At 35.8% G+C, this 26931-nt stretch overlaps 1 protein-coding gene across 1 annotated transcript in view; it reads left to right on the top strand.

The window, feature by feature from the left end:
- LOC103515417 (glutamate [NMDA] receptor subunit 1) overlaps window positions 1–26376 on the top strand; it is a 59189-nt gene extending 32813 nt beyond the window's left edge. The window contains exons 12-14 of the mRNA XM_017446668.2: window positions 7834–7982; window positions 10107–10264; window positions 26143–26376. Coding sequence (XP_017302157.1) covers window positions 7834–7982; window positions 10107–10264; window positions 26143–26341 — 506 coding nt within the window. The 3' untranslated portion in view covers window positions 26342–26376. The remainder of the gene's footprint in view (window positions 1–7833; window positions 7983–10106; window positions 10265–26142) is intronic.
- Window positions 26377–26931: the final 555 nt, after the last annotated feature.

Raw genomic sequence — 26931 nt, 5'->3', positions numbered from 1 at the left:
CCCCCTTCTCCTTTTTTTTTAATTTTTTTTTTCCCTTTTTTTTTTTTTTTTTTTTTTTTTTTTTTTTGACAATCGCGATGCTGCAATCTGAAATATTGAAGAATCTACTTACACTCCTTGGACAGTGTTGTCAGCGGATGCTATTTGTGTCTGTGAAAGCTGTCCCTCGTCATTGTTCTTGTAGGCGAACCAGTTGCTTTTGTCTGGATTTAGCCGGAATGCTGCATCTCCTACGTCCACTGAAGGGGATGTAGTTTGGGCCAGCGTTCCACATATCGATGAGAAAAGTACGAGAGCGAGTGTTGTAAGTTTTAAAGTCTTCTGGAAAGAAAAACGAAATCAATTAGGCCAGCCAAAGATGCTTAGGTATACCGTTGATTGAGTCCAAGGTCCGTCTCTTATTGGACGCGTAGACGCGCGACTTTGAGTAGCGCGTAGACGGCTGCCAAACCAAACCTGTGAAAATGATATAGGGTTTATAGAAGGTCTCTATTATTTACATAGCTTTGGTTTTGCAGCCGATTACGCGCGAATCAAAGTCGCGCGTCTACGCGTCCAAGGACGCGGGTTTAATTCCCGCCCGGCGCGAACTGTATCCTAAACAGGTAAGCTTCGTTCCCAGATCGACCGTTCTCAAACACTTATTTTTAGGGAAAAGAAAGTAAGTATGACCATGGCCTTAGTGAAAGTATGACTATTCAGTCTTTATTTATATTAGGTCATATAATTAAGAAAATCTGGAGTACCGGCCTAACCTCAGTCGTGCGTGACAAGTATAAATCTCTTTTCATTACATTACATTACATAATTTGTATCTGGAACGTACTCATAATAATTACTGATACTTTGTTTGTAAGTCCATATTCCATAAGCCTACTTACTATAAGTTGCTTTATTAGACCAGTGAAATGAAAAATTAGAAAATCAGTCCCAGCATGGAATTGGATGTTCGTTCCTATCAAACCCAAAAACAAATGAGAATATTTCCTTCATTTGTTGAATATATTTTGCCAAATTTCATGGGAGGTGTTCCAATGTTATCATAGAAAATATAGACGAACTAAATGCCCAAAATTTTTGAACCAAATTTTGGCGAATATTCGCAACATAACAGTCTGTTCCTGAATACACCCGCGCACTTAACCTAGGATAGACGATACGGTAGGTTCGGAATCCACATAACAAGGATGAGTCCAATAAGTATGTGAAAAAATTCACCTTGAACCAATTCTAGGTAATCTTGTTTATTGTTTAAAGCTCGCGGATTCTATAATTCTAAACCAAAACAGTTGCGAGGAACTGCGAGCGGAAGTAATCAAGGGAAATGAACATCTTTGTTGACTTCCATAGAGCTTATGATAACCTTAATTAGAGAATGCGGCAGCACACTCCTCGGTAAATTACAATTCCACACTCTGAGAAAGTAGATGTAAATTTATTTCCACGAGAATACTAATTTTATTTGTTTCTTGTGTTATGCCAAAGTCTGTTACACTATGGTCTTCATGGGAGTTCTTTAAGGTGGTAGGTATACTCTGACCTGCAATGAGATTAGTTATTATACCTACTAATGTGCCTACTTGTAATAGTACTAATCTGTTTCACCTCCATGGATTTTGACATTATTCTTTGGAATATTCTCTAACATAAAGGCTTACAAGAAAACAAGACAAGCGCCAAACATTGTGGACGCACTTTGAAACTTGGTACACACTACTGTTTTCCCTACGACTGTATCGCACGACAGATCGATAACAGCGCAGAACTTTTGCACGTCCACACAAACGATTTATCATACCTACAATCTAAACGTACAAAAAAGTCGTAGCATATTTTCCAGGCTTCAAAGAACATAACTAGAACATCAGCCATACCTTGCCGTAAAATCAGACACAAAATTCATACCGCAACCATAACACCAATCATACACACCATTCATAAATCACAAACATACCAACATCATTCATACATTCACATAACTATAATGTTATAGTTAGGTACTTAGGTATTTAATATGTACTCTACCTACTCACATAAGGAGGTGTAATAAATTATCTACTCGTGTACCTAACTATGTTTACCTACTACTTACCAACCACCACACGAGGAGCCATAAAAAAAGAAACTGTGTTTAAGACAATATTAAGACAAATAAATAGTCACATAAAGGATATTATAATTTTCAACTTCAAAGGTGTAAATTTAAGGCACCCACCTATTTGTAATGATTAATAAATTTATTGTGAATAAAATTAATAATAAATAATCAAATTAGGTGATTCCTGAGCGGCGAGCCACTTGAAAAAAAAATCGCCACAAAGCAATGTGTTGTAGCTTTTTTAAAAGCATTAAACTTTAAACTTTTACATTAATTATTAACCTACGCACCCAGAATACTTTGAGAGATAGGGTTTGAGGTAACTGGAGTTTATGAATTTCACCTCCTTTGAAAAACTTGTGAGAAAAATACAAATCTCGTCAATACGTAAAACTTAATTTGCCTGTGTTTAGAAAGATAACTTCGGTTTTAAAGTGATTGTGCCTTGGGCTTTTATATTTCTTTTTACTTTCTATTACTACAGTATAGCGAGCTATACTAGTAATGAAAGTATTGCAATCGGTCCAAATTTTTTATAAGGCGGTATCAGCCCTATTATAGAAGTTTGTGTGTACATTAAAGAAGACTTTTTATGAAGGAAGAGCTTCTCCGGGAGAACACTGGCACTTAAAAGAAAGCTAGAAAAAGTCATAGATATACGAGTATCTAGGATAACTTTAAAGCTTTTAGAGTTATAACTAAAAAAAAAAAGAACATCGAAATCTTTTATTATAGAAGTTTGTGTGTAGGTACATTAAAGAAGACTTCTTATGAAGGAAGAGCTTCTCCGGGAGAACACTGGCACTTAAAAGAAAGCTAGAAAAAGTCATAGATATACGAGTAGGTACCTATCTAGGATAACTTTAAAGATTTTAGAGTTATAACTTAAAAAAAGAACATCGAAATCTTATTAAAACATTCACCAACTTACCATTGTAACAAAATAAATGAATCGGCGACTTTAAATGCACCCACTCACTAGCTAAAACCAACACTTGAATGAATAGTTCAAAAATTATTTCACTTAAAAGCACAAAACTCACTGAACGGCTGGATATTAAGTGTTCATGCTACTGGATTTCAATTGAATGATGTTCCTATTTTTTCATGAATATTTTTCTGAATATAGAGGAGTCCCTTCTATTAATAATAAAATTGGATGAAACAATAGGTAAGGTCTTGTGTAAAGTCCGTGAAGATTTTCCTGGTGATTTGTTTACACTTGAGCGATCGCACGGTCGTTACTCGTCTAGCATTCAAATCTTCTTGATTATTACGAATATATTACATTTATATAACCTATTTTTCATTAACACCAAAATAGTATCTACTCTTTTAATTCAGTCCAGTAGCTTTCAATATTTTTGGAAGTCCGCGTTCTGTGACAATAGAAGAACTGTTAGGGTCCATTTTCATTACTTTTATTTAACTTGAGGCCTCTGTTTGTATGGGCCAAACTTGTAACCAACTTTTGAGTCACTTTTAGGTACTCTTTTAATTCAGTCCAGTAGCTTTCAATATTTTTGGAAGTCCGCGTTCTGTGACAATAGAAGAACTGTTAACTGTTAGTGTTAGGGTCCATTTTCATTACTTTTATTTAACTTGAGGCCTCTGTTTGTATGGGCCAAACTTGTAACCAACTTTTGAGTCACTTTTACTGTGCCAATGGACTTGAAACTTGGTAATGTACTTATGTTTGTATTGAAAGAAAACTATTATATTACCTTCTTAGGTATATCAAACATTTTGGGTGTGTTTATAATAAAAGCATATTTTTTAATATTTCAATTGTTTACCTATCTGTGTGAGGCTCTACCTATCAGGAATTTATGATCTTCCCAACAATCCAGAATTGCATAGGGCGAGGAACAATTAGTTTTTAATAACTCAAAGATAAACAAAAAGCAGGCAAGTTCATCGCAAAGTAAAATCTCATCGTGATTCCTGATGCAATAAATTCTTTCATTGTTATGAGGAATAAATCAGAGGAATAACAGTACAACTGGCAGCTAGACGTCAGTTTTCCATCAGTGGCTACTAATATTCATAACCAGAGTTTAAACTAAGTTTAACTTTTGAATTAAGCCATCGGATTGGCTGAAAATTTTGAAATCAACCAATGAGATTGCTTCATTTAAGAGTCAAACCGAGTTTAAACTCTAATTGCGAAGTTTTAGGTAATAATGTTACAATGCGAGGTTAGACATTTTCTAGCACCTAACCTTAGAAGACCAATATTACAATAATTTATAAGAATTCGCTCCCACATAAGAATTCCGAAGTGTAGGAGGAATCGAACATACGCTCTATTGATTACCAGACTGAACTTCTTTACTCTCAAAGCTTTCCAGTTTTTTTGGGAAAATTGGGTCTCTCGGGAAAAATCCCCTTTTTCTTTCCATTCAGGCCTGATTTTTGTTTTCCTTTTACAAAGATGCGTTTATGGCTGTAGCTATCTTTTAGTATTTAATTTCTCGTTTTATCATGGGAATTTATTCTTATCTGTTTCTTTCTGTTTATCAAAACTTTATACCGGACAGTTTACTATAATTATCTCCTGTTGGGTTCTGAGCGTGGCATTATCCCGTGGGATTTTTCGACTAATTGGACACCTGCCTCGGTGGTGTAGTGGTCAAGGCGCTCGACTGGTAAACAAATCGCGCGACAATGTCGCGCGACGTGACCTGTTTTCACTTGCAACATTTGTCGCATTAGGTGTTTAAAAGTGGGGTAACGAGTGAAAACCAAAAATTTTCAATGGAAATTCTTGAAGGAAAACTCGAAAGCAACACCGTCTCATCGTTTCTGAGTTGGTATGGTTTTTCGACCCTTTTTTTTTAAGTTTTAGCAGGATTCTCAGAGATGAGCTCTTCCACTCAACCACTTTTTGAAGTAGTCATATATGTAAATAATCATCACTTTTTCCCCATTTCGTGAGAATAGATTTATACCTATGTTGTTTATAGATACTGTGAAAAATTAGGAATAGAAAATCCCTAACATTCCAATACATTAAGATCTCGCACATATTTGAATTTTGATCCTCTGGGCCAGTAACCATTTGAAAGTCCCGGAAAACATTCAGTTCCTGTTAATCCCGGGTTATCAGGTTTTGCTAAACCTCGTCAGGAGAGTCAGTAAACTCTGTTGGTGAAAATCCAGTAAATGACCAAGCACTAACCTTAGTCAAAGCAAACTAGGTGTCCCTTATTATGAGGTAGTCATGAGTAAAAATCAATTTATTTTGAAAAATACGTAATAGGTACGTAGTAAAATATCCATTTACAACGCTCTCATTCATGCAAAGGTCATTGAAACATTTGAGTCATTACCGTATTACATATTCCGCAGTTTTGTTTTCATTGATGAAATAATCAAAAAGTTGAGAGGTGAACATGATAACGAAATAATAGGTGTTGATTCGCTTACAACGTCAATGAATACGTTGTTTACATCAAATTTAGCCCACCTCAAAATCGAAAACAACACCGTCTCATCGTTTCTGAGTTGGTATGATTTTTCGACCCTTTTTTTTAAGTTTTAGCAGTATTCTCAGAGATGAGCTCTTCCACTCAACCACTTTTTGAAGTAGTCATAAATAATCATCACTTTTTCCCCATTTCGTGAGAATAGATTTATATACCTATGTTGTTTATAGATACTGTGAAAAATTAGGACTAGAAAATCCCTAACATTCCAATACATTAAGATCTCGCACTCTCGCACATAATTTGAATTTTGATCCTCTGGGCCAGTAACCAATTGAAAGTCCCGGAAAACATTCAGTTCCTGTTAATCCTGGGTTATCAGGTTTTGCTAAACCTCGTCAGGAGAGTCAGTAAACTCTGTTGGTGAAAATCCAGTAAATAACCAAGCACTAACCTTAGTCAAAGCAAACTAGGTGTCCCTTATTATGAGGTAGTCATGAGTAAAAATCAATTTATTTGGAAAAATACGTAATACCTACGTAGTAAAATATCCATTTACAACGCTCTCATTCATGCAAAGGTCATTGAAACATTTGAGTCATTACCGTATTACATATTCCGCAGTTTACAGTTTTGTTTTCATTGATAAAATAATCAAAAAGTTGAGCGGTGAACATGATAACGAAATAATAGGTGTTGATTCGCTTACAACGTCAATGAATACGTTGTTTACATCAAATTTAGCCCACCTCAAAATATCAGATCCTAAATTTGAAATTGCACTTCTAACTGGAACTAGAACCGTTCTGGTAGGTACCTCGAAATTGGTAATTTTCATATAAGCTCCAACTCAAAAAGAGGGAACTGCAACTGCTCAGGTCTTATCGTCCCGGAAACCGAAGAGAGAAGGAGCCTCTTCAGTTTCTGGACTACATAATTGGACAGAAAAGAACCATCCATAAGGCAAGGCCCCTTATGGATGGTTCTTTTCTGCTTAGTGCTGTATAATTACTGAGGGATAAAAACAATGAAATATTCTCTGGTGTCTGTTTTTGGTACCTCGAAAATTGGTGATTTTTATCTCTTCTTCTTGTTCCTCATAGCAAGAATTTTCATTTACATTTATTTATTTTATTTTATAAGTTTCCATTTATTGGTTTTTCAGAACAAATCTCTCATCAAAATAAATTGTTAACAAATGGTATACCCATCCGTAAAAGCCGGAGCTTGTGCCACGGATGGGGAAATTTATTATTTGAGCGGTTCAGAGCAAATTATGACTAACCCCCATTCGCCTCAAAAGTTCAAAGAAATCGTGTTAAAATCTCAAAATGCTCTTGAAATAAACATACAATGTGTTCAAAAAGTCCCAGGCCCTTTTAACTTTTTTACTGTTCACCCTGGGAAGCTGAAACAATTGGTTCTTCCGCCAATGGGGGAAGTACCAAAAGTGGGACATTCATAGCGATTGGTGATTTTTGCTTCAAATAGGTCCCACTAGTACCCCATCTTTTATTAATTTCATATTTCATGATTAGTATGCTCCTTCTTCACGTAGTACCTACCTACCTATCTTTCCCTTCATTGCATTCCTCTTTCCTCTAATCTCACTTCTGCTACACTGCATTGGCGGTGTTCAAGAAGTGTTGCCACCATGGTTTAAAAAATTCCAGTATTTTACCCGGCAGAGAGGCATGCAGCCCCCCCCCCCCCCACCTAAAAAAAAAAATAAATTAAAATATTTTTTAATTGCAAGTGAAAACAGGACACGTTTCCACTATGCGATTTTTGTCGCGCGACTCCGTCGCGCGGCAAAAATCGCGTTGGTGAAAATCCACCTTTAAGCAAAGCGTTCTTAGGCAAATATGAACATGAATTTTTTTTTCCCCGTGGCTAGTTCTATTACCGGTAACGAAAGGGTTAAAACGGAATATAATGAAACGAGAGATCTCTCCCCAAGCTATCCGACACAATGAAGAACCCTTAAATCGGAATAGAAGGAGGCGGAGTCTTGTCTGTGAGACACGTTTTACAGCGGCAAAACACTCAGTGCAGTGCAACTCTACATCCCTATGTCGAGGATTAGTAAGCCGAATGATCTAAAATTTTATTCTAATGAATCAAGGATGGAGCTATGCCATCTAAATATATGTTGTCGAGGCAGTGTACGACCGACGTCGACTATGTTTGGACAAACCTTAATACCTTGTGTATTAAGATCGGGATAAACTCAGCCTCGAGAGAATACTTGAAAAGCTACTTGTAGGTACCTAATATTCCAATTTTTTGATACGTTCAACATTACAGGTACTCCAAGGAGTTTCTCAGCCAGAGTGTTGGGTATGGTATGGGCAGGATTTGCCATGATCATTGTAGCATCTTACACTGCTAACTTGGCTGCTTTCCTCGTGTTGGAGAGACCCAAAACCAAACTGACCGGAATCAATGATGCTAGGGTGAGATCTTTATAAGATAATAATTATGTATATTATTTACAACCATGTCCACATGTTTTAATTTCGTCTCATGTTGACTTGATATTAGCCCATTATTTTTACTTTCCTTACTCGCACTTCGTGCTCGACCCCCCGGGGGCTTCGCGTGTTCGCTACGCGGGGTTGCGTATACGGTCGCGCTGCGCGCTCCCGGGGCTTCCCGGGGTTGTGCATGGGGTCGCGCTTCGCGCTCCCTTGTTTACGGTCGCGCTGCGCGCTCCCTGGGGCTTCGCGGGGTTGTGCATGGGTCGCGCTTCGGTATATTATTTACAACCATGTCCACATGTTTTAATTTCGTCTCATGTTGACTTGATATTAGCCCATTATTTTTACTTTCCTTATTATAGGATTTTACTTTCCTTATCCTATAATAAAGAAAGTAATGTATTCGGTCAAAATTTTCGACGGTCAGTTTTTAGTGCCAAACTCGTTTTAAGGTCCCTGGTGCGAAGGGCATCCACTCGGAAAATTTTGTTTGGCCAAAACCAGTTGGCCTCAAAGCGATCACTCTAAAGCTGATTGAGTGGCCGACCTCATTTGAACATGGGAAAAGGTGAAGAATAAGAAAAAGAGGAGAGCCCAAATCAAAATTTCAGCCATTGGTCCGTGTGTTTGTCTGTAAACAAATTATCTCGCGAACGGTAAGAGCTAGGATTTTGGTATGAAACCTTCGAATGTGACAAGGACGCGAAACGAATTTGGTTAAGATCGGTAAAACGGTTGGTGGTATTTTGACCGCTTTTTGGTGGTTTTCGGTACAATTTAATAGGTGAAGGAAAGTCATATATGTGATGCTCACACCAGATTTTTAGTCCGTCCTTCCTTTATTATTACAATAGTAATAAAAAGGTATAAGGGACGGACTATTGTATTCGCTTCGGTGTCGTCTGTCTGTCTGTCTGTCTGTCTGTCTGTCACTCTGTCTGTTCCCATAGAAGGACTTATCCAAACCTGGTCGACCTATATATCAAATTAAAGGTCTTTTTACCAGGAACACGAAAATGGTGGTGCAAATTTTGTCCAGAAAACCATAAAGCCAAAAAACCAAAAAAACTGGTTTTGGGGGGATTTTTTTCACATTTTCTCACACAAATGACTCTGATCTCGAAATTTGTCGCGACGACCTATAAACTCAAAGCGAGAAAGTTTTAGATAACACTTCAGCCGATCATTTAAGACCGGTTTTAGCGTTACCTATGTTAAGCTACGCCGAGAAAGGCCAATAAATGGATGGGTGACATTATATTGGGAATAAAGGGAGAACGGGCTCCAGTCTTGATTTTAAATCATTACATGAAAGTAAAATAAAAAAATCACAAGGCCAATAAATGGATGGGTGACTTAAACAATATATTGGTAGTTATTAAGAAACATTAAAAGGAATAAAGGAAGAATGGGCTCTAGTCTGGATTTTAAATCATTACATGAAAGTATGTAGGTGCGGTCGCGCGCACCCTATGCTCAACCCCGCGAAACCCCGGGAGCGCGACCGTATACGCAACCTCCCAAGCACGCAGTGCGAGTAATAATAATAAACTGAATATTAAAAAAAATAGGTAGGTACAAAGGTACTAATTTTCTTTAACCACGATCGAGTAAACTACGGGCTAAAAAATTCCCGGAGGGACGGGCCCAGCTTGTTTAAGATAGGTTTAAATGGAAACTTACTGACCTTCCGCTCGTAATTTTAATATCTCCCGGTTGATTTAACGGATAATATTGATTAAATTTTTTAATACAATATTCTACACTTAGCCCAAATACACCCATTTAATCAGTTTTCTTCTATCAATTAGGGCATTGATGGAATAAGGGCGTTAGTCGGAAAACTGTGTTTTGAGAAAAACGGCTTTAAAGTTCTTGACGTTCTTTCCTGGAAAAATCGTAAGGTGAATGTTGTCGAAAGTCACTAACTTTTATTTTTCAAAGGGTTTTGAACCGAAAAAATAGCAATTAAAATTATTGCTTAAAAAAAAAAAAAAAAAAAAAAAAAAAAAAAAAAAAAAAAAAAAAAAAAAAAAATTTATTTTGGCTTCTCCAATTTGTTACGTGGAAATGTACCTACGGATTCATTTCTGTTCGCAGTTGAGGAATACCATGGAAAACCTAACTTGTGCTACAGTCAAGGGGTCTGCAGTGGATATGTACTTCAGACGACAAGTAGAACTCAGCAACATGTACAGAACCATGGAGGCTAATAACTACGACACTGCTGAAGATGCTATTGCTGATGTTAAAATTGGGTAGGTAATACAGGTATACACATACAGGTAGGTAACATTGTTATCTTTATCAGTGCACTGCGGTCAAGATCTAGGTTTCGTAATCCAGGATCATCGGTTCAACAGCACAAGGTATTTGATGATGTAGGAGTGATGAAATATGAAAGGTTTCATAATTAGGGATGATGGTTCGGTGGTGACTTCAGTGAGATATTTAGAAGCGGGGGGTAGTTGCGCCCCGAATTGACGTTTTTTTTATAGATCAGTATTTTTTTTTTTTGGTATGACCATGGCCTTAGTGAAAGTATGACTATTCAGTCTTTATTTATGTTAGGTCATATAATTAAGAAAATCTGGAGTACCGGCCTAACCTCAGTCGTGCGTGACAAGTATCAATCCCTCTTCATTACATTACATAATTTAAATACAAGTTCATATTATGAACACTTTTCATTCTTTTCAAATCTCTTGATAATTCGAAGTTTTCATTTTTTCTCTCTCGCTAATTCGAACATCTCGGTAAATCGAAACTCTCGAAAATTCGAAATAATAGTCAGGTCCCTCCAATTTCGAATTATCGAGAGTCGACTTTGTTTGTAAGTCCATATTCCATAAGCCTACTTACTATAAGTTGCTTTATTAGACCAGTGAAATGAAAAAATAGAAAATCAGTCCCAGCATGGAATTGGATGTTCGTTCCTATCAAACCCAAAAACAAATGAGAATATTTCCTTCATTTGTTGAATAAATTTTGCCAAATTTCATGGGAGGTGTTCCAAAGTTATCATGGAAAATATAGACGAACTAAATGCCCAATATTTTTGAACCAATTTTTGGCGAATATTCGCAACATAACAGTCTGTTCCTGAATACACCCGCGCACTTAACCTAGGATAGACGATACGGTAGGTTCGGAATCTATTTTGCCAAATTTCATGGGAGGTGTTCCAATGTTATCATAGAAAATATAGACGAACTAAATGCCCAAAATTTTTGAACCAAATTTTGGCGAATATTCGCAACATAACAGTCTGTTCCTGAATACACCCGCGCACTTAACCTAGGATAGACGATACGGTAGGTTCGGAATCACAGTTTTGTTTTCATTGATAAAATAATCAAAAAGTTGAGCGGTGAACATGATAACGAAATAATAGGTGTTGATTCGCTTACAACGTCAATGAATACGTTGTTTACATCAAATTTAGCCCACCTCAAAATATCAGATCCTAAATTTGAAATTGCACTTCTAACTGGAACTAGAACCGTTCTGGCTCCAACTCAAATCCCACTCCCTTATTCGAATTCATAAGGCAAGGCCCCTTATGTATAGTTCTTTTCTGCTTAATACTGTATGCTGTATAATTACTGAGGGAAAAAAACAATGAAATATTCTCTGGTGTCTGTTTTTGGTACCTCGAAAATTGGTGATTTTTATCTCTTCTTCTTGTTCCTCATAGCAAGAGAAATTAAAATCATCCAGTGTATTGAATTTTATCAGATCATTCCACATTCTTAGCTTCCATTGTATGAAAGATTCACCTTCTGTAGTATTCTTCTGTTTGGCTGGTTACCTTCTAGGTCATAAACTGACCACGGAGAACCACCTACCCATCCCATAGTGATGTTTTTTTTTTTTTTTTTTTTTTTTTTTAAAAAAAAAACTAAACAAGGGAACTATAGCTACTCTATGGATACCACTAAGCTTGTAGCCATGAGTTAGTCACAGAATATCAGTCTCATAAAGTTTGTTTTCTTTGTTGGCCTGACAATCCATCATTGCATTTCCATGGATATCACTGATTTCCCTTCTGGTTTCCGGCTTATTTTCTCCTGGCATTCTAGAAATTCTAGTATTATGAAATAGAAGAATAGAGAGGAAGCACTAGCATTAGAAAACACAACACAAAAAATGAACACAAACTAAAATCGTGAATATCAGCGCATAGTTTTGAAAGATTTCAAATTGAATAATTAATATAAAATCAGTCAGCAATATAATATCCTTGAAAAGTAAACAGAGGATTTCCTAAAAAGTTGGTTGCTGGTAAAGAAAAACTCAAGTTCGGAGATACCTACTTGTAGTTTGAGCCATACGTGTTGGCCCTTTGTGATATGATGTTGAAAAATAACTAAAAAGACACCCCTTTAATGTACGTGAATTGACACCTATCCAGGTGAAAATATTGAAAAAAATATCGTAAACAAAATATAAATGAAAATCGATCTCATCCACGATCTCTGGTTTCTCCTACTCACCAACTCGGCTAAAATATGGAGATAGGTAAGTTGCCTATCAAATTAAAAAAAAAAAGAGGAAAACGAAAAAAAAGGAATCTATCATGAAGAAAATCAAAGAAATGAAAACAATCAAGAGGTGCTGGTAAATAAGATGTGAGGAAAAAATAAACTATGTCCATGGGCGTAGCTAGCGAGTTCCTTAGATCTCTAGACATTGTTGATAAATTAGGAATGAAGAGGGAAATGAATGAAAAGAAATGAGAAAATCCGGGAGAGCAGAAAATGAAACCTTGGAAAAGCGAAAATGAAACTTTTTGTTCATTTCTCAATGTCTTCGAAGTAAGGTCTAACTACGCCCATGAGATTCAAACCAACCCCCAATCCAATACACCAGATACATTGTCCATGCATCAAATGTTGGTAAAATATTTACTCATGACTCGTAATAGCTTCCTTGAAGTACGAGCTCCATCGCCATCCGAACTAATTTTTTGATCGCACCAATTATGAAAGAAAAGAGTGGAAAAAATACAAACTCTAGGTATTTTTTGAATCCAAATTTCGACGTCCCTTTCCGTATTTTTTAGGACCTAATCGGAATGTACTATCGAATATGATTAAACTTCGGTACATTAGACAAGTTAAAAATAATAATGAAATAATAGTAATAACCCTTACTATTAACATAAGGCTATTGTACTGTAATAAGGAATAACATTACTTTTAGGAATATTGATAAAGAAAACATAACGCCAGGTGATAGCTTTAATTCTAGACATGTAAATCATAGTCTTATCACCATTAATCATATTAGGTCAAGTAGTTCAACAGGATATAACGATATAAAGAAAAAGGCAATTTTCTTCCTAATGTAATTGAGTGGGTAATTCTTATCTAATGCAATTAGATAAGAATATAGGAATCGGTGGATCAAAAGGCATACTGAGCATAATAGGTGCTCACTTTGGTCAAACCACCAGCATTAAATTGTAGTTACGACTAGCTACTTTAGAATTGTGCCTTTTGAGATGTCGAAAAAAAAGTGTTTTATTTGGAAAATGTTAAAATAAATTGTTAATATGAGCACCTAATGAGTTTGTAAAAAAGCTACTATGGAAGCTCCAAATACCTATGATTCTGAACCACAAAGTTCGGCTTTAAATGATAAAATCAACTCTACAGGTTTACAATCTTATATTGAAAATGGACTTCTGTTCCAACGTAAAATACTCTCCTTAAATTATACAAGGGAAGTAAAAAGGTAATAACAATAAAATATTGAAAATAGACTAACATAAAGTCAACATTAGATTGTAGACCTAACCCTGAAAGATATTTTGTAATAATTTTAAATGATTTGATGTGAAAACTTCGAAACTTTGCTTCTGTAGAGTAGTTCACACTTTTGCTACTGGTCAATGTCTCCTAATTTGTGCTTTGAAAAAGAGTTATTTTCCTTATATTATTTTGTCCTTATATCTATCATTAGCTATGTTTTATGATCATAAATAAATGAAGGCACAAATTTGCCAATGTCAAGAGTATCTCCCTATATTATACTATTGAAGAAAAAACAGCCCTGACAATCCTAAACTTGACAAAAAAAAAAAAAAAAAAAAAAAAAAAAAAAAAAAAAACCCCTTTTTAAAAGACATGACCAAAATATTCGACAGACAAATCATGTTTGTCAAATCGAAATTACAGGTCATATGAGAATCATATCAAATTACTACAAATCAAAAACAAACGACAAAAAAAAACCTACATCACCGGGTTTACATACAGAATCTTGTTTACAGTCCCTTCTTGACGTCATGGTGGGGCATTTTTGACACGTTTTTCATGCATCTGCGCTTGCGCAATAACCAAAATACCTTCCTACAAGCTTTCAAGATGAGACTGTAAAGCCGGGGATTAACTATATGACCTATTTCAATTTCAATTCAATAAAGCATTTATTTTGTACAAATGTACGTTTGCTTGTTTACATGGAAATTACATATCAATACAGAATACAGAATTACAAACATAATGAATACAGAGAGCAACACCTGAAATGTGACGAGCGTAAAGGAAGAAGGGGAAGAAGAGGAAGGGATTACCTAGGGTATAATGGATTTTGAAATGGAAGCATTACGTGGCCTCTAGCGTTCATTAAGGGTTAATTAGGAACAACAATAGATAATAATATCTTTCTTTTTATTTAACTGAAAATGGTAATAGATAAACATTTAAAAACATCATAGACGCATCATATAATTAATAAGTAATATAACATAATGATAAAATTCATTATAAAGTGTAGTTACTCGTAAGTGTAATAATGGAAAGAAGGAATACATGTACAGTGGAGAGGGTAGGGTTAAACAAGGGAACTATAGCTACTCTATGGATACCACTAAGCTTGTAGCCATGAGTTAGTCACAGAATATCAGTCTCATAAAGTTTGTTCGTAGTCACTGAGGTTGCAGAAGTAGCAGTCTCTGTAGTAACCAGAGGAGCTGATGGTTTGAAATAACCAAAGTGAGACATAGATCCTGACATGGGAGCTGCGGCTGTTAGGCTAAGCCCCATCTTCTGAATGATGTTTCCTTCGCTGCCAGTTTTCTTTAATTGAACGAGATCAGGGGGAGGGGTACGCTGCAGTCGTGTGTACTGCTCCTGTAGTGCTTTCTACTAAGCCCCATCTTCTGAATGATATTTCCTTCGCTGCCAGTTTTCTTTAATTGAACGAGATCAGGGGGAGGGGTACGCTGCAGTCGTGTGTACTGCTCCTGTAGTGCTTTCTGTTTTCTCAGAAGTTCCTGGTGTTTCTGTTCCAAGTATTCCTGGCGGAGCTGGTTTGGCGTTTCTTCCTGTGAGTTGACATTCTCTGAACTAGAAGAATTGGAAACATTTAGTGGCCTGTCCTTGTCCGCTGTCCTTGGTAAAATATTCTTCCTTACTGGACTGGACACATTGGTTGAGACGTTGCGAGCAGGAGGCATAGGATTGGTAGGAGAGGCGAGAGGGGATTTGGAACTTGTGCGAGGAGGGGGAGGAGGGGGCACTCTCTTGGAGAGTAGGTCAGAACTTCTCTCCGGGACAGGAGGCTTGGAGTCTCCTGAGGGATAGGAGTGAAGTCTTCTCAAGGTGCCAGTGTGTTCTGTAGGTAGTCAGAACTTCTCTCCGGGACAGGAGGCTTGGAGTCTCCTGAGGGATAGGAGTGAAGTCTTCTCAAGGTGCCAGTGTGTTCTGTAGGTATTGTGCTAGCACTGGTGCCGATGGCGGTGGGAGGTTGACTGAATGTCTGCAGTTCATCTAACAGAATGTCGAGTGCATTCTCCGCACGGGGGGTGCTACTTCTGCTTCTGGATTTCTCCTCACTCTCTCCGACAGGGACGCTTCCCTGGATGGGGGTCTGAAATCAGAATAACAATGTCAACATGTTTTAGTCTGGTCTCAAACCAGGTCGAACTTGCTATAATATTCTAGAAACATTTGCAAATTCCGCACAAATAAAATCAAACAAAGAAACATTCAAAAGGGCTTATGATTTTTGTACCTTGATTTACTTTTTAGCTTATTCCTATGTTTACCATTTTTCTCATCTTTGAAATTTGCATTTTAATATTGAGCTATTTCATTTGAATAGCAGATTTTGTTTGTTCAGTTATCCCAGACGCAAAAGAAAACGTTTGGTTTCCAGTTCGTAAGAGAGGGGAGTCAAGACACACACACAGAACAAATTTCATCCATGCATACCAGTTTTTGAATATGCATGCATTAAATCATGTTAGAAATCAATTTATAGTTTATCATAAAAAGGGGGAAGGGGGTCAAGAAAACAGTGCAAAGTCCTGGTAAAATATCAATATCAATCAAAATATAAAAACCAAAACTCTACATAGGAACTCATCAAAAAATATTGATTTTTTTTAAAGTTCCCATGGTGATTTTGTTATCAACTGTTGAACTACTAAAACTAAGAAGATAAAGTGCGTTCTGTCCAAATGTGACGAAAGAAATCAAATCAAACTATTAGGAATATAATATGAATTGGTATTAGACTATAGTCACTGACTTATTGACAGATTTGATCAATTCAATTATTACAATCAAATAGAGTTGTATTTTTACTTTTTTATGTAGCATTTATGAATTATTTTTTACGATAGTAAATTTCTTAGTAAAAAAAGTATCTTTGAAATGCAGGTTACCATGCACTTTTTTAGCTCTTGTTTGTCCATATACAATTTCAAAAATGCCACGTGAAAGTAGACTAAGTAAGAAAATCATAAGCGATTTTGAAAAATGCAAATAAAAATAGTGAATCGAAATACATAAAGATGATAATGCCATTAAATGTAACAAAATAAAAACAGAAAGTCAGACACAATAAATAGGAAAACAAGTGGCAAGAACAAAATAAGGATTGAACAAGAAAATTTGAAAAAGGAGAGACAGTATTTCTATCTTGAGAACAGCAGTTAGTGATAAATTGTTGACCTGTTATTATTTTTCATTACATAAAAAGATAGTTAATAATGAAACCTAGGAAGAACGTTTGTTTGCTGATAGCGAGAGTGAGTTTTAAATTATACCCCAGCCCCAGCCAGCTATATAAAATGCAAAAATGTAGTAAAAAAAAAAAAAAAAAAAAAAAAAAAATGCAAAATTTTTTTCTTTTTTCCAGCTAGCCACCAACCTCCAGATTCAAAGTCCACCGTGTTAATGAAAAATCAGTGATATTATTGTACCAACAATTTTGATAAAAAGAAGCTCAAGGCTCCCACCAAAATAATTAGATAAATACCTACATACATTTTTTATTTCATTTTTGAACTTCATTATATTTTCGCTTCAAAGGGGTTTGCGATTGTTATTCTTGAACTTGAAGGTATAACATCAATTAGAACATTTTGAATAGATGGGTCCCATAGACATTTCATTCTGGCGCACCCTGTATCATTTTAAATACTACAACATTCATATTGGAAACCCTGTAGAGGTTAGGAAATGGAATGCTTTACTCTACCTTGTTGGGTGTGACTGGGGGGGCTTCATCCACAGTGGGGGAGAGTCTGGCATCCGGCAAGCGCTGCTCTTGAACCGAGGCTAGCCTGAAAAATAAATGGAATAAATTGAAAAATCTACGACTTTAACAATTTAATAACCTAAAAGAATGTGTCTTGAAATACTCATGGTAGAAGAGGTTCCGAGAGGTACAATTCAAAAGAAGAAGGAAGGGAGGAAGAATAGGAGGAAAAGGAGGAAGAGGACGAAGAAGGAGGAGAAGAAGAAAAAGAAGAATGAGAAGAAATAATATTTGTTAAAATCAATGAGCGCTGTGCTAGTTACTTGACATCCATCAAACGAGTTTATCATAATATCTTTTTTTTTTTTTTTTTTTTTTCTTGTGCATAAGGGGGAAATGCGATTTTTTTTTCTTTTTTTATGAGTGTTTCACCGCCGCTTTTATTTACGTTTGACTTGACAAAACTGTTGGAACATAATTATTCTGTCTAAAAGTTTAGTCTAAAGAAAGGCCATGCCTATATTAGAGAACCGCCATGCCAGAACGGACATGCTTCAGCCATGAATAACGGTCGAAGCCTGAAGATTATCGAACATTTTAACCATGGAAATATTTATTTACTTCTAATGACTATTATGTTTAATGGTAGATCGTTTTAAACTACAGGATGCGACAGATGTTTGTGTCTCTATCATCACAGGACGATTGTGATGACAGAGACAGGAAAAGAAGGAATTTTAACTGTGTTAAGCATAAATGCTTGTCACAAATGTCGTTCCCCGCTTAATACACTACGCTAAATTTTATGACTTGCCTTGGACTCGAGCCACCAACCTCCAGATTCAAAGTCCACCGTGTTAATGAAAAATCAGTGATATTATTGTACCAACAATTTTGATAAATGAAAAAAGAAACAAACAAGGAAAAATAAATAAAAACAATTAATATCCAAATACCCACTAATATGTAATACGAGTACCTTTGAAGGACACAATTGTTTCAATGACCTTTTGTATACGAGTAATTATTCCGAATCCTTTATTCATTTAGATAGGAAAAGTAGGTGCTATTACTTTATCGCTTGGTGTTTGAGTGTTGAAAACTACCTAAATGAAGAGTAAATTCTATCTTTTATGTGGACAATATTAAAGGGGTTGCGAGATCACAGTAATGTAGTTGAACAATTAGAAAAACACACGCGAACACATAAAAAAAAAAAATGAATTTTAGGTGAAGTCCTTTTAGGAATTTCTCTGTTAACATCTTCAATTCAGCAAATATCTTTAAATTGGGATGAAATGACTTAAAAGAGACTAGAATTGAATGGAATTGTGTCGGGCCAATATCAAATGCAGCCAGATAGAGGTATCATTCAATTGGTTATGCCTGTTTACAATAGGCGATATTGTTTAGAAGTTTTTTAATAAGTCAAAAATAACCTGCCAAGTTTTCTACCTATTTGCGATCCATTTACACTGCTGCAAGCTTATACCGAGAAAGAAAACAGACGTCATATTTTTGTGGAGGACATGGACAAATGTATTTTCTTTTAGATGTCTAAGGGCCTCAAATTCTTTGTTGTTTTTGGGCTTCAAAGAAGATTGGTAACCTAAAGACAAAATAAAACAGAATAGCGTGCTTTTTAACTTTAATTAACCCTGGGTCGACGCTTTCAAAAAAAAAATTGAAATCAGCAAACCATTTAGCAACCTAACTTATCTATTTTTAATGAAGATGGATTCAACGCTATATTCTTTGCTGAATATTTTGGGCTTCAAAGAAGATTGGTAACCTAAAGACAAAATAAAACAGAATAGCGTGCTTTACTTTAATTAACCCTGGGTCGACGCTTTCAAAAAAAATTGAAATCAGCAAACCATTTAGCAACCTAACTTATCTATTTTTAATGAAGATGGATTCAACGCTATATTCTTTGCTGAATTGACCTACCAAAGTTCTCCTATTGATATTATTCAAAAAAGCGGTGCAGTAATGAAACTGTGTAAATAATCAGACTGAATAAAAAAACTCAAGGTGATAATATTGTTTGATCTCTTTTTCTTTTTATACGAACATAATTCAATGGCAAATCTATTTTTAGGGAATAAATGATCATTGACAAACTGGATTTCATTAACAAACTTGATATTGCAATGTATACTAACCAGTCAGGTAAGTAGCTAACTAGCTGCGATAATTGAAGATGCATTTGAAAAGCTGACTACCTACTTGGAAATCTAGCTCTTATGTTAGGGTATAATGGAAGCATTACGTGGCCTCTAGCGTTCATTAAGGGTTAATTAGGAACAACAATAGATAATAATATCTTTCTTTTTATTTAACTGAGGTTATGCCTGTTTACAATAGGCGATATTGTTTAGAAGTTTTATAATAAGTCAGAAATAACCTGCCAAGTTTTCTACCTATTTGCGATCCATTTACACTGCTGCAAGCTTGTACTGAGAAAGAAAACAGACGTCATATTTTTGTGGAGGACATGGACAAATGTATTTTCTTTTAGATGTCTAAGGGCCTCAAATTATTTGTTGAGTTCTGGACTTCAGAATTTGGCACTGGGATAGAAGTTACCAGAGCAAGTTTTAAATATTGTAGCTCACGGAGCTAACGAATGATTGTCTATGAGCACTTTCCTACTGTGAGGAACTTTTCTCAGTGGTTAAAAGAACCACAGGCCGTATAAACACTTCGCACATCTATTGACATAACGTAACTTCTTTTATTCGAAAATAATTGAAGACTTTACGGTATTCCATTAGATGTGCGACTTGGTAAACAAAGAACGCCATTTTTTTTTTTTTTTTTTTTTTAGTATTTTATTTGAAGACGGGGTCGGCGTTTTTCGTCAGCCTCTCAATCAGCCCTAACTAGGGTGATCGTTTTGGGCTGACATTTGGTTTTGGCAACAAATTTTACGAGCGGATGCCCTTCCCTCTCAAACTTTGCTATTTCTTTAGCAAGGGAAATTCAGGCTGGTATACTCCCTGTTTATAGTCCCCCAGCGAGACTAAGCTGGTCTACTCCCTGTTTAACGTCCCCCAGCCAGGATCTCCCAGCCAGGATATCATAATATCTTCATTAAACCATCTTTATCTTATACCCAATGTATAGGAATATCTGTATCTGTAAATAATGAGAGACTCATGTTAATAAATTAGCTAGAATCTAGATAATTATATAATTTACCAATTCCAGAGCTAACGCAGTTATGAATATTTAATTCCAGAGCTAATGGTCCTCATAATTACCTTTTCAATGTGACAAGTGTCCCAGTTAATTTTTTACATCTTCTAAGCGCATTCTCCAACCTCTCGGGTTCGTCTTTCAGAAACCTGGAAATAATTAAGTCATTATAAAATAGTTTATATTAGTGGCGTAAATGAATAGCTTTTCAAGGGGCCCCTGTAAAGTGTCACCTGGGGGTCCCCACTGGGTAAATAGTTGAATTCACGGGGAGAGGATGCTCCAAATTAGGTAGATATAGGCAGATATTTTTAGCATATTAGCATTTTTTAGCACATAAAATTTATTCATGAAATTTATTCCAACTGTTATTAATACGTATGGTAATGAGTAATGAGGCACGGGTCACTAGAATAAACAACGGATCAGTAGAAACCATTCCATAAAATAGTTTTTCTCAATATTAAATCCTATTTTCACACATGGCCCTGCTGCTTAGCGTGTAATTAAATCCTATTTTATAATAATATCTACTTTATTGAATTATTGAAGAGAACTAACTACTATTACTTACGTTTCTTCCGATAGAACCTTCTCCATTTCTTTATTGAGTAATGTTTTTATTGAGTTCTGCAGGCCCGGGAATCTCAATTTGAGGTCAGCTACTGTTTTACTGTAAAAAAGAGAAAAGATAACACAACATAAGTAAGATCATTTCCAGCACGATTGACCTGATTTTTCAGAGTTAAAAATCTTTTTATCAGAAAATAAAAGATCATTATAAAAAGGACTTTTCTTTAAAATGGAACTTTCCTTACAACAGCAGTTTTCCCAATAAAATGTTGATAGGTACTTCCCGGGTTTACGACCATCTGATGTAGGTTTACGTTAAACAATCTTTTCCTTAAACAAAGTGTTCGAAAATTAGGGATTTTTAATGTTTTAACGTTTTTGTGACAAATTCGGTATATATTTTTTATTTTATTGTAATATCTGTGTAACGTTTCGTTTTCGTATCCTTCGGTCTTCGCGTGTTCTTCCGTCTTTTTTCCGTATACTATTACTGTCTACCGCGGCTGTTCTACTACCTAACCTCTTCTGGGCTTTCAAGATAGCAACGAGTGTCCATGATAAAGAGTAAGTCTAAAATTAAAATAGGTACATTCAACAGTCAGATTGGTCCAGTTGTATTATTTGATTAGCTACTGAGCCATTTGGGTCCCTTTTCATATACAAAAAGCCCAATCTGAGGCTCAGGTGTAGGGGCTAGATAGCCCTGAAGGACGGGTTAAGCTTTTACGAATCTGGGTATCTGGGTCCCTTTCCTGAGTGAATTTTACAGTTCACTGTGCTAGATACTGTCCTTACCTGCTCTATAAGAGGGGGGTAACCCCATTGATATGACTTCACGCGGGGAGGGAGAGGGGGAGTGGGTGAGGGCTTTTTGTACAAGACCTGTCAGGTTGGCCAGCTGCCTTTCCATGTGCTCAACCCGGATTCTGTAACAAAAGGGACGCCAAGAAATAGTTAAACATTTTTGATTTGCCAACGATATACCCGAAACGTCTGGTACAAAACAAGGTAAGCACGTTCTAATTTCAAGTCCAGAAAACCACAACATTGTAAGCCAAGAAATAAAGCAAACTTGAGAAAAGAAAGATTTTTTCAATGTTACCTAGGTATTTAATTTTTTTTTTTTTTTTTCATTGTATTTCAGTAAAATCATTGGTTGGGCGGAAGAGCTCCTTAAGGATAATCCTCCCACTTAAGGGAAACACAAAAAAGCGAAGAAGAAGAAAGAAAAAGGAGGAGGAGGAGGAGGAGGAGAAGAAGAAGGGAAAAATATGATGAAGGAGGAGGAGGAAGGAAAACATTTAATCTCTTGAGCAGGTGGTTGATTTTTTCTTGGTTTATTTTTTCAGGATGCTTCGTAACGGAGAAAATGTCTTCGGGAATCAAACTCGGTACTCCGGATTTCCGGTCTTGACCTAGTTCTGAATGGTTAAATTACCTTGTGGCATCATAGGGTGGAATGACTGGAGTTGAGAAGGGTCGAGCAGGCCCCGGACCTTGAATTTTCATCCCGTAGGACAAACTATACGAATCATCCATGAGCTCACTATCACTGGAAAAACAAAATTAAAATATGAATTAATTAAAACTATAAAATAGATAATTTTTAATAATAATAGTATGAATAATAAATAAGAAATAGGGAAAAATCAACAAATTGACTGCTAAGTCTACAGTTCCCTTACTCAAAAACAAATTTATAAAAAAAAAAAAAAAAAAAAAACTAATCCGAAGGTCTTGATGAGGTTTGATGTGAAGTTTTCTCCATCGACTGTCGTCAGACATGGAACCAAGTTGGTCATATAAAGAAGGAATAGAAAGATTTGGACAAGGGAGACCGGATAGTATAGATTGAAAGATAGCAGTATGTGAAAAGAAGGAATACTACCAAGATAGAAAGAATTCCAGAGCAGAGAAAGAAGATTTAGGGCTCTGGTTAGGCTGATTCCAACAGTTTCCTGTTGCCGATGAGGTCGCCACGTCTCTTATTATTATTAAAAAAAAAAAAATCTTGCGTTACGCCGAAGGTGACCCGCGGCAAACTAGAGTGCTGCAGCGCACAGTTTGAGAAGCACTGCATTACTCAGTTCCTAGTGTTCCTATAAATTTTATTTAAGGGTGGTTCTCTGAATCTGGCGCAAAACCATATTTCATCACTTTTTGCTATGAAAACAATGATATTTCACATAAATTATTAAATAAAGAAAAGTTCATTTCCTTTCTGTCTTCAGTGTATTCATAAAGTCCCCCCCCACCTAAATTTTTGAACCGATGAATTTAGAAATCTGAAATTTTGTAGGTATACAAGCCTATATTTACCTTTAGTTTCTTATAGGCTATGTCAAATTCAGGAACTTTTTCAGGGTCGGCCCCAGGGGGGCCAACTTTAAAATCTGAAATGAGAACCCCCTATTTGTGATACATCATATCAAAGGTTTTAAAGAATGTAGTACATTGATACAAGTTTAAGATCGACCCGACAACCGGGGCCGGAGTTATAGCCTATTCAAATGTTCATTTTTCCATGTTCTCCCGCCAATAGGGGAAGCACCGAAAATGGGAAATTCATATGGATTGGTGATTTGTGCTTCAATGATTAGTCCCACTAATGATTAATATTGAAATTCAGACCCAAAAATGAAATTTATACTTCCGGCCCTGATGGTCTCCGGGGGTGAAAAAGGATGTTTCGAAATTTAATTTTCGGGACTGAATTTCAATGTGAATCACAAATCACCAATCGATATGAATTTCCCATTTTTGATGCTTCCCCTATTGGCGGGAGAACATGGAAAAATTAAAATTTTAAAAGGCCATAACTTCGGCCCTGGTTGTCTCGGATCGAGCTCAAACTTACACCAATGTACTACGTTCTTTAAGACCTTTGATATGATATATCACAAATAGGGGGTTCTTATTTAAGATCGTTCTTATAATATAAGATTTTAAAGTTGGCCCCCCTGTGGTCAGCCCTGAAAAAGTCCCTGACTTTTGACATAGCCTATAAGAAACTAGAGGTAAATATAGTCATGTTCTATTACATAGTTTCTTGTATTTTGACTTTTTTCCACATTTAAAATAATTTACAAATACTACAGTATTTATAGCTTCATTTTTGACGGTTCGCGGAATCCGCAAACACCGCGAATCGTCCAAAAAGAAGTGAATTGAAAAAGTAATATAACCACAAGATTTATAAGCTCAAAATAGCATGATTATTTTGATGTATCACACACGTACATTTGAAAAAAAAAAAAAAAAAAAAAAAAAAAAAAAGATCCTGTCCTAGAGGGATATTGATAATAACTATCATCATACGGTGCTGAAACAAAATTGAACGAAAATTATTTATTTTCCTAATAAATAATAAATGGCATATAGGTAATCTGATTTCGAAAAGTGTTTAAACAATGACAATTTGATTAGTCTGAGCTTTTTAAAGCTGCGTCCAAACATACGAGTAGTCGACGAGGTGAATCTATGTTGTCGAGGCAGTGTGGACGGTTCAATCGACATCGATCGATGGCTGTCGACTATGTTTGGACACACCCTTAGATCTTCGGGTTTTACTTATTCAAGCCAACAGAAAGGGCATTATTGGGGTCGAAAAAAGTCCAATAAAGCCCAAAAATTAATTTCCCTTCTGTTTAACATTTCCTTTGTATTGAACATTTTTCTCCAAATTCATCAAAATCGGACTAACCTTTCGAGAGTTACTCGTAAACTAACAAAGAAAATAGCACTTTGGTCCGGATCTTAACAATATGAAAGTATGCTTAAAATTTATAATGGTATTCGATATAGCACAGGTCAATTTTATTACTACAATCTCTGTAGTGGAAACCCGTATGCATTAAAATTTCATACTAATTTATTGGTATTTAACAACTTTAATGGCGTTATGTTACGAGTACCAATTAAGAACCAAAATGTTATCACTTCCGAAGAAAACGCTTTCGCTCCAATTGTTCAGCAGCTGCTTACAGCTCAAACCAGAATTTAATCTGAAGTCGGAATTTTGGAATGTTTAAAATACTTTTAAAAGGTTTTGGGGATTGTGGGGAAATATCCCACTAAATTTCACTAAGTTTTTAGTCGAATCTCTTTAAATTCATAGGTATCTCGAGAAGAACAATCCTTTCTTGTTTGATGGATAAGGAATGATTTACCCTAACCAATTTGTTCAATACAAAACATCGTAATTTTATCAAAGAACCTAAAGTACGTATATCATAACGAACAAGTAAAGTTCTAAACAGTCCAAATCTTTGTAAAGTTTAGATTCTGAACATTCCAAAATTCCGACTTCCTCTTATAATGGTGCGTGTTTAAATTAGGTAGCAGATACCAATTAAGGGTAATAGATTCCTACTGACCAAGCGACCAGTGGCGGAATAGTCAGTTAGGACCAAAACTAGTCTTAGTTGCGAAAAAAAAGTGAAGAAAATAATATGTTTGTTTCTTGGACCATTTTCTTGTCATTTTTCGAAAATACTCGTAAATTTCAAAACTCCTCTTGAACCTTACGCGAAGTTCCATTTTCAAAATAGTAGTAACTTGTTAAAAAAAAAAAAAAAAAAAAAAAAAAAAAAATTAACAAAAAAAACTTTTCCAAAATGAAATAATATTGAAACCATAAAATTTAGGAGCAAAAAATACTCCGATTTGATGGGTCACACTTGGATCCCAAGAATCACACAATTACATTGGAAAATTGTCTGTCTGTAAACTTAATATTTTTTGTTACGCTGAGAGACCTGTTTTTGACCTCTTTTCACGGTGGTGTGTCTGTGTCCACAGATTAAAAAATAAATGAAAAGCATAGGAACATGTTATTATTATTATTATTATTACTTTTTTTTTTCAGGAAACTGATGGCTTTCATTTGGGACAGTTCTAGACTAGACTTTGAAGCGGCTCAAGATTGTGAGTTGGTTACTGCAGGAGAATTGTTTGGTCGTTCTGGGTATGCTATAGGCTTACAGAAAGGTTCACCCTGGGCAGATGCTGTTACTTTGGCTATATTGGACTTTCATGAAAGTGAGTATTCTATCGTAATGCAGTGAAGCAGAAGTGAGATTAGAGGAAAGAGGAGAGCAATAAGGGGAAAGAAAGGTAGGTACTACGTCATTGGGAGGAAACCAATTCGGTCGCAATACTTTTTTTTTTGCTACCAATTGGGTCCCGAGTTTGAGAGGGTCTAAGTACCAATTGGGTCCCACAGTTAAATTGATAGGTACCTACCTGATTTTTTTCTTCTTTCTATCAACACATCACAAGCACTATGTTCTTAGAGCTGAATTTTCCTAGGCTAAAACTTTAGAATGATCGCTACCAAAAGACCTGGCACAAATGAGCAGTGACCAGTGTTATTATAGGGTTAGGTTAAACGTAAAAAGGAGTTTTCACAATTAGAGCAGTGATTAGTCTATAATTTAGACTGCAAATTTTGCTGAGAATATGAACCCAACTTGTGCGTTGTTTTGTTTGATATTGTTACCATTTTGTTTATTAGGTACTGTCTGCTATTTGTTCATGGCTAAAGTACACTTGAACAACTAATAATCAAAAGTTAACTAATAAATTCTGAGTGAATGGTACCTATTTAAAATCGCAAGGAATGGCCTGTTACGAGTATGTACAGCTTTAATTGCAA

This window comes from Diaphorina citri, unplaced genomic scaffold (genome assembly GCF_000475195.1).
Source record: "Diaphorina citri unplaced genomic scaffold, Diaci psyllid genome assembly version 1.1 scaffold1335, whole genome shotgun sequence".
NCBI lineage: Eukaryota > Metazoa > Arthropoda > Insecta > Hemiptera > Psyllidae > Diaphorina > Diaphorina citri.
Note: the sequence above shows the minus strand (reverse complement) of the source record. Positions and strands in the feature narration are given on the sequence as shown.